Raw genomic sequence first — 9,187 nt, 5'->3', positions numbered from 1 at the left:
TGTCACATACTCTTTCTCTCCTGATCTTTTTTTTTTTTCTTTTTTTTTTTAGCATAGGTAAGCAGACTCACTGACCTGTGCCATTTATTAGTTGGAATTCTTTTAGGTGTATTTTAACAACAAACTCTTAACCAATGGGAATGGAAGGAAACTTGGTCTCTCATGTAAGTTGTCTTGAGCTCAGATGCGCTCATGACAATTGTTAAGTCATCGAGGATCCAAATTCTTTCCATCAAGCTACTTTGTCCACTGCAGTTTGTTGGCCTTGCTGGGCAACTGGCTCCCCTCACAGTCACAGAATGTCTGCTGCAGTCCAAGGCTTTACATCAGTAGCCAGAAGGGAATGAGGATTGCTGAGTTACATTTTTGGACAGCCGTTTCCCAGAAGTTGCCCACTCATGTTGTCCTTGTGTCTCATGGCCTAAATTTGTCACATCCTTGAATCAGTTGTCGGTAAAGGGAATTACTGAAGAATCGGTTTACTCCTCTAAATTATCTTTGTTCCTGGGTTGTATTTGTAACTTGTCTTTTTCTTTTACAAAGAAGGGCCAGTGGAGCTGACTTCCTTTCTGTCAGTAGTGTGGCTTATAAGGCAATAGCTATCTTCTGAAAGAATACATGACTGTACTGTATCCCCCCCGCCCCCCCCATTTTTCATTGATTACCACTGACTTCCCAAGTACTGGCTGCTCAGCTCTTTCCTTTGGGAGGTACTGTACTTTCCTCTCCATCTGATCCTTCTCCTTTTTTTAAAACAAGATTTTATTTCTAGGGACAGGGGAAGGGAGAAAGGAGAGGGAAACATCAATGTGTGGTTGCCTCCTGTGCACCCCCAACTGGGCACCTGGCCTGAAACCCAGGCCCCAACTGGGAATCATACTGGCAAGCTTTGGTTCACAGGCTGGCACTCAACCCACTGAGCCACACTAGCCAAGGCTGATCCCTCTCCTTAAAGTTAGGTCTTCCATGAAGTTCCCGATGGCTCTGTGTTTTACTTTGAGGGGCCCTTACCCATCCTTAGCTTCTCTTAACCTTTATTTTGCACATTCTTCCAGCCTTGATTGCTTCTGAACTTGTATCATGCCTACTAATTCCCCAAAGTTGCTCCTTGTAAACATCTCTTAAAATTAGTTGGGACATGACTTTCTCCTGCTCTTTTTTAATTTCTTTAAAAGGATTTTGAGAGGGAGGGAGGGAGGAAGAGAGAGAAACATCAATGTGTGGTTGCCTGTGTGTTCTCTACCAGGGACCTGGCCCACAACCCAGGCATGTGCCCCAACTGGGAATCAAACCGGCAACCCTTTGGTTCACAGGGCTGCACTCAATCCCCTGAGCTACACCAGCCAGGTCCTCTTGCTCTTAACTCCTGGAAGACAGCAGTAGTTTCCTCTTCCCCCCACTCCCTCCCATACACCAGAATAGTTTTGTTAAAATCTGTACATCTAGCTTCTACTGTGCTATTCTTAGTAACATTACCTTATTTTCTTGTAGCTTTGTTTCACTAGTCACTGGCTGATATCTTTGCCCTTTACTTGATTGCCTTACATTCATTTCTGTCCTGCTAGCTTCTAGCTTGAAAAGAAGCCCTGTATCTCCAAGTATTGGTTCAGGAAAGGTGGAACTGAATTTAGGCATCTGTTCTACCATTGTTATGTGAAACTGCTTTCTAGCTTCTGTGGAAACGAAACATTTGGAAGAGTTCTAAACATAATGTCTGTTTTCTGAAGCTGACGAATCACAGAAAATCCTACAGAGGGGGACGGGCATAATGAAGTACCAGGAAGATAGACTTCATGCTCAATCCACAAAGCTGTTTTGTTAAAAGGTGATCTGCTTTTTTAGGTTCCTTGAAGTGTAGAGCAGGGTGGGCAGCTCCAGATTTATAGGCAACAAACATCTCTCACACGCAAGACTCAGGTGGTAGTTTTACTCTTTGGGAGTCAAAAGTCCAACCATTTTGTCATGCATCTGTTAATCACAATATGGCCTCATTTGACCCTCTAGCATAAAGTATCTTTGATGGCCCTAAATGGGCAAGTATTGAGAACTCGGGAAAAATTTATTTGAGGAAGGGGGACTAAAGACCATAGCTATAGTGAATAATGAAAGTAACCGACCTGTGGAATGAAATACAAAACACAGGACTCAGTTAACACAAGCATCAGTCCCATGAGGGAAGTTCTATATGGAAAAAATAGTAGACTTAATGGATTGAATCAATCTTGAGGTCCTGTTTTTCCCTATAGGGGACTGTTAGCTGAACAGGATGCCAACAAACTCTATATACTTTTGCTCTAGTAAACGTGGATTTGTTTGGGAGAAACTACCATCATATACATGATTACCCAATCAACAAATTGTTTTTCACTAGGTGGTTTTAATCCTAGAAATTGCTCACTATAATTTGGTATTAGCCACAAGGGTCAAGCTACCTATAGGGTCAAGCCCAGCTTAACCCTATTGGGGTTATTGGTAACCCCAATAAAGTTACCCATTGGGGTCTCAAGGCTCAAGAAAGGCCATAGATGCCTCTTCCTAAATGAGATAAAGTTTAGTGTGATGAGTTTCAAAGAAAAACTAAAACTTCAGATCATTTCCCTTAAGGAACCTACTGAGGCTCATGTGGTCAGCTGGTTGGAAAAAAGGAGGAAGGGAGTCTGGAAGAAATAAACACAATAATGCCATTCACTTTATTCACACATATCATATGTATCTTAAACAAGACCATATTCCAAATGTACAAGTGAAAAAAATCCAAACTGTTGACACAGGCTTAACTAATATCAGCTACTTTTATGTACAGCTGTATAAGTTCAAAAAAGCTATCCTATATGTATATACAAAAATTGTTTATACACAGGTCTGTACATAAGGGTCTATACATTTATTTCCACAGAACCCTTAGGTGCCCACCTCTTGGTAAAGACACCAACACTTCATTCACATATCTTACAAAAAAAGAAAGACTATTTCTGGGATTGACAACCCTGTGCATCCTGTATTCAGACCATGTAGGCTCCATTCAACTGGTTAAGATCCTTCCATCATGCAGACCACACCAGATGCTTAGGCCTCCCTAATCAGCTTTGCACAGAATGCTCCAAAGTGAAAGCCTGTAAACCAAGCAGAGTCCTGACAGGGTGCCATCATAGGTCCAAGGTTAGGGAGCCTGCCTGCCTTGCTCACTGTCGATATTCTAGTTCATCTACACTGATGACTTTGGCAGGCATGGAGGGCAGGGGCTGCTGTAGCACATCAGAGCCAAACCACTTGGCAAGGCCCACTGGGGAGCTGCTCCTCTGGCTGGGGCGGTGCTCCAGCTGGGAGTGCATGTGAGGCAGGCCTGACCGACTGGGCACATTCTGTGGGGCCGCCGGAACAGTGACAGCAGCTGCCTGGGAACCAGAGCCTGGAGGATGAAGAACTGTGGGGATAAAAAGGAAGGGTTAGTTGGAGCAGGAGGGGTAAAGCACTACATTAGGTCCCGCTTCACTCAACCCTACTCATGAAACTTCTAAAAAGAATTCTTTACCAGGTGATTTATTCTAGGAAACTCCTTTGCAAATGTCACAAGACAGAACCTTGGAAAGCTCGGCCATTCAGAAGCCACCCACATTGAGAACCCATCCTAGATGATACGACCACTACTTCTCATAGCAAGCAGCCACATAATACAACCAACTAACATTAACTGGTGAGAGGGCATCTACTCTTGGCAGTCCCTATGCTGAACATCTTCTGGACGGATTTTCAGGCTTCTCTCCTAAGAGGCAAAGGACAAAGACACCAGAGCACACTTGGCTCTCCCACTGTTTTATAGGAACGGGAATTGCCAAATCTTACAGAGGTTGGTTTACATCATCCTAATCTTTGCTGATACCTAGTGTTGCAGGATGAATGAAAGAATTGTCAGTGTCAGCTCATCTTCGTTGGAAACTGGTCCAAAGCTTTAAGCCTATTCAGCCCACCTAGCGCACTTGACCCCATTTCTGAACCTACCTGAACGCTGTAGCTGCTGTTGCATCATTGCCAGATGCAGAGGTGTCCCAGGACGAGGGCTTAGGAGAGGGTGACTAGCGGCTGGTAAATGGTAAAAGGGTTGACTCAGGATTGGGCCAGGTATTCCCTGTAAATGAGTCAGATCCATCCCAGGAGGAAGCACACCTATTGGACAGAAAGAAACTGGTGAGAAGTCATCTTAATTTACCTGGGAATTTTCAAGCTTGACTGTTTAGTTTTGCTGATCTGAAAGTTTATTAAGAGTGAAAAATGTTCCAACTAGGTTCTTAATTGTTTAATGGATGAAGGTGTGGATTAGATAGGACCCACTGCCCTCCAGTTAGATGGAAAAATCTAGTAACATCTTTCTAGGGATGAAAACCTTCCATAGCACAGCACTTTATCAGTTCCAGCAACTGTTACCATGCCAGGTTAGGAACTCACCAGCTTGGAGCAAAGTTGTAAGATGCTGTGGATGTAGTCCCTGGGCCAGCATCCTTTGGACTAACCCTGGGTGAAGCTGGTGAGCAGGCCGAACGACTGGGACATGGGGGACAAGGGGTACTTGGTGGACAGGACGGAGAAAAGGTGTTCCTGGAACTGGAGATGCCAAGGTGGGTGTTTTTCTCCCAGTTGCTTTAGATCGATAATCTTGTTCTTTGGTGTAACGGTTGGTCTGGGACAGTGGGGTGGAACACGAAGACCGCTGCAACGTTGACAGTTTGGGATTTGCAGTGGGAGAATAGTCTCGATCGGCATTGGGCACAGGGTTGGATGACAGGAGGTGCTCTGTGAGGATCCAGACAGAATATCTGAGTGTTGGCAAACTTCTCCCACATACTGTGTCCTCACAAAGATCCAGTAATCTCATTTCTTAGAAAGCACACAATCCTTATTTGATCCCCTCAACAAATTTAGAGGATTACATCATAGGGAACATCAGTTTGCCTTATGAACAGGCCCAGGCAAGGTCACAGGGGTAAGTCAGGGACAGAGCTGGGACTAGACCCCAAGTTTTCCAGTCTTCAGCACTTTGCTGGAATAGAGTTTATCTTTGCTACACTCTAAAAACCCAAAGGCTCTGAAGTTAAAAAATGATACAACTCTTAAGCTCCTCTTTTTATTCTTATAATCTTCTCAACTCAGGAATAGCTATGGGCAAGTGAGCCTAGTGTATCAGGTGTGGTGGTCTAACTCAGCTGGGCACCCTGTTCTGCCCTACGGCTGTGGTCTGGATCATGAGGGAGCTAGTCCTATCCTAGTCAGCTGCTTGGAAATAACATGCGTTTTTATTTAATTTTTAAGTTATGTTATTATACTATTATAGTTGTCCCGATTTTTGCCCCATAACATAGTTTTTAAAAGCCAAAGTGGAAAATCAAATAAGAGTCAAATTATGCAAATCAATCACAACAGAAAGTTTAAATAGCAATTATAGTCTGGTGAAGGAATGTTAAATGCCATTTTTAGTAGAACCAACAGGATTTCCTTTTTCCCCCAGAAGGTTCCTCACAGGCAACAAGCTCTTACACCAATACTCTAGACTTGTGTAAACCTAACTTATGAGAATGTTTCACCATGTCCTTAACAATCTCAACCGTGCAACTCTTAAAAGCCTCTCCATGTTTTCTATGTTCTTCCACGGGGCCCTCCATACTTCCTATGTGCTTCAGTCACTGCACAGGTTTTGCTGGACACATCTCCACAGACTGGAGAATCTTCAGAAGTAAAATTGGTTGACCTATATTTGCCAAACAAATGTACTAATAATTCAACTTTGTGGTCTAAATAAACTAAAGCTCATTCCTTCTTGTCTAATACTAGCACTCATACCATTATTACAAGGTTGGTCAGAAATTTTTTTTTAGATTAGTCAGAATTTTCAAGTGGCAAAGTGATTATAAGCTGGTCCAACCCTTTTCACTGTCAAACATGGAAATGTGGTCCAGAACAGCCAAGGTTCTTGCCCAGCGCTTTGCAGAGAATCAGGTCAGGCTGGTCAGCACTCAACCCATGTCCCCTCTGTCACATACTTTCTTGGGCAATACACCTTCAACAGCTCTGCAATACCTTCACTGGCCTTCTGAGTGTCCTCTTTACTGTCACCAAGAGCTGCTTTTCCAGATGCAGGCTCCTCCTTGCTTTTCTCTTTGCTCTCATACATCTTACGTATCACTGAGGTAGGGGTGAAAGAAGGAGAAAGCTGTAGAGAACAAGGATTAGTATTAATTAGCACATTCTTTAAATGCCTTTCCTTAATCAAGCCAAGATTAACCTGCCAAACTACTCAGCAAGTTGAAGAGTCCCCTTATTGGCTACATGTGACAGAGGCCAACGCCCAACTACAAAGGTTCTGGTCTCTAGCTACCAGAGGTGAAGAAACAGGATGAGCTAAACAGACTGTGTCCTAGTGCACCATGCCTTGCTCACAACCCACTTTCTTCAAAACCCAGACTTAGTTGTAACATAAAGGTAGTCAAAGCACAGAGCTTCAACCTATCTGTATCTGTGGTGATGGGGACCTCCCTATGCAGCTGCCACTTCCCAGCCAAGGCATTAGGCTGGGAAGAGAGGAAGAACGTGGCCAGAAGCACATTGTGGAGCAACAGTACTTCAGCCATCAAAGGGCATTTCAGAGACAACCTCAGAGCCTAAATTTCTCTATATAGCAAGTCCTCACTTAATGTAATAATGATAGGTTCTGTAACTTAAAGTAAAATGACATATACTGAAACCAGTTCTACCATAGGCTAATTGATATCAACAAGGGTTGTAGCTGTAGCATCTCATCAATGTTAAAACCAAAAGACACTGGATGGAACATTATTTGAGGACTTACTGTGTTCCTGATGTTTCCCATCTTGCCTACCATAACATTCAAAATGATCTTAGTATTCTTCTTAGTTACTAGGACTCTCCATTTGGGGTCATTTGTTCCCATCTCTTTATTGCCAATTTCTACTTTGATGACTGAATGATGCATGTAACTTTTCTCATTAGCCAACCCCACATCATTGATGGCAGGAGACATGGCATGAATTAGGAACACAAAAGCTCCTTCTGGACCCTGCCTTCAAAGTGCTTAGTGCAAAGACCTACTTGGGGTCCTGAATACAAAGTAATAGTTTTTCACATATGTCTGTTAGCTTTAACTAGGTGATAAAAACCTGTAGAGAAGGAAAGTTAATAAAAAATTAAATTCTGATACACGAGTTAGTTGCAAAACTAAAATTGTCTTCACAAATAAACAAACCCCTCTGTCCCAGCCATAAGTCATATAATAGACATTAATCTGAATTTGTAACCTCACCATGTTTCACTGGATTCTCCATGATCTGACCCTAGTCACTCCACCCACCTCACCTCCTATCTTGAACCCTGTCCTTCCTACTCCAAATGCTCACTTATTTGAAAAATATTGCATATAACCCGTATGCTCCACCCCATACTTACCTGTCACACTTTCCCCATTGTAGGGGCTTAAACTAGAGTCCTAACTGAAGGGGGAAAAGCTAATAAATACACAAGATATGAAAGATTACCAAATCAGTTATTCCTGTGGAAGGCATTTGAGGACATTTGGGTTACAGTGACACAACACAGGCACAACCAACAGGGAGAAACCTAGAACACTGGAAGTCATTTACAAAGGCAAAGGTCACTGACCATGCTTGTGATGGAGGCAGCAGGGGCAGGGGAACAGGCATTCCCTCTGTGCACCGGTGCTGGTGACTTGGTCACTCGCTGTTGCCTGCAAACAAACCAAGTTATCAGTAGGAGCCCCAAGCTGGTCAAACTCTTAAGTCCTAAAACCACAAAACACTCAAGACCAGCCTAGTACTTCAATAAGATGGAGAACAATGATTTAGGTAGAAGGGACAGGGTTAGGCACTTGAGAAGACCTTGGGAATACAGGGTTATCCAGGGCCAGTGTATAGTTGATGTGTAGACTACACCAGTGAAGTAGGCTAGGCAGGGCTTTCATTCTGTGGGCCAGGCTGTGCCCCAGAAGGCAGAGAGCAGCACTGACCAGTACAGTGCCTGGCACAGAAGTGATACTCTCTGGGACACTGGTTCAAATCAAATACAGCACCAACAGTTTCAGCTATTTTAAGACCTAGTTACATGCAACATTCCCCACCACTCCTGGTCTACACACAAGGCTGATCCTAGGCCTCCCAAATAAAGTTTAAAAGAACGGACTTGCATTCTCTCCCAAGACATTCTAGTCATTCTGCCTTAACATGGAAGAAAACAGGAAACAGTTGGTGAAGATATAAATAGGTTGAGAGAAGAATGAATTGTGTGAGCTTACTGGCTAATGAAAGCTTCACTGCATTTCAGCTATGTCAGACCTGGTGCCACAAAGGCCAAAGCCCAAATACAGTCAGTGATTCTGAAGTTCTCTGAATCACAAGCAGATGGGAATCCAAAACCCATGGCCTCTTTCCAGTCTTTATGAGGGTAAGCCCCATTGCTGCCATACTGAGACTCAGAACATGACAATTAAAGGAGAGACAGATTAGCAGTATTCTGAGTGATTAAAATGTAAACCCCAAATCAGCCTATGATATATCCCTTCTGATAAACATACCTGAGCACCTACTATATGCTAGACATTATTCTAGGTGCTGGGGATGCAGCAATAAACAAAACAGACAAAACCCCTCACAACACTCTGGCCTCATAACATTCTTGTGGCTGCAGAGTAGAGAGGGGTTACTATGGGCAGAGAGACAGACAAAAACAATTATGCTAGAAGGTGGTAAGTAGAATAAATAAAGCAAGGCAAGGAGACAGGTCTATTGGAGGACGTTACTGTACATAGGGTGCTTGGGGAGGGCCTGAAAGGCAGCTGGCATTTGATCCAAAACATGAAGGTTCCAATGACACTAACTTGGGTCTACTTACTAGTTTCATGTAAGTCACACTTTGAAAACCTAAGTTCCCCTATCTGTAAAATGCAGTTATTTATCTCATTTACCTCACAGAGTTGTTGCCAAGAGCAAATAAAATTCTGAATATCTAAAGTGACTGAAGGTTAACAAATCATGTCCGTGAGTATTAGATAACCATATTATATCGTAGACAAATCCAGTGACAGGGACGCAGCACGTCAGTCCTGAGCTCTCTGTTTAGGCCGACGGCTACTAAAGATAGGATGCATTTATGCAGCGGCACAGGGGAC

At 43.3% G+C, this 9,187-nt stretch overlaps 1 protein-coding gene across 6 annotated transcripts in view; it reads right to left on the bottom strand.

Moving 5' to 3' along the window:
• Window positions 1-2,667: 2,667 nt before the first annotated feature.
• Window positions 2,668-9,187, bottom strand: part of EIF4ENIF1 (eukaryotic translation initiation factor 4E nuclear import factor 1) — a 43,322-nt gene continuing 36,802 nt past the window's right edge. For all 6 annotated transcript variants that reach the window (XM_045826853.1, XM_045826852.1, XM_045826855.1 and 3 more), the window contains exons 15-19: window positions 7,666-7,750; window positions 6,070-6,202; window positions 4,444-4,788; window positions 4,000-4,164; window positions 2,668-3,424 (exon numbers count right to left, since the gene is read on the bottom strand). In XM_045826853.1, the coding sequence (XP_045682809.1) occupies window positions 3,183-3,424; window positions 4,000-4,164; window positions 4,444-4,788; window positions 6,070-6,202; window positions 7,666-7,750 (970 nt within the window). In that variant the 3' untranslated portion in view covers window positions 2,668-3,182. The remainder of the gene's footprint in view (window positions 3,425-3,999; window positions 4,165-4,443; window positions 4,789-6,069; window positions 6,203-7,665; window positions 7,751-9,187) is intronic.

Source organism: Phyllostomus hastatus, unplaced genomic scaffold (genome assembly GCF_019186645.2).
Source record: "Phyllostomus hastatus isolate PE091 unplaced genomic scaffold, TTU_PhHast_1.1 phas_scaffold_760, whole genome shotgun sequence".
Taxonomy (NCBI): Eukaryota; Metazoa; Chordata; class Mammalia; order Chiroptera; family Phyllostomidae; genus Phyllostomus; species Phyllostomus hastatus.
Note: the sequence above shows the minus strand (reverse complement) of the source record. Positions and strands in the feature narration are given on the sequence as shown.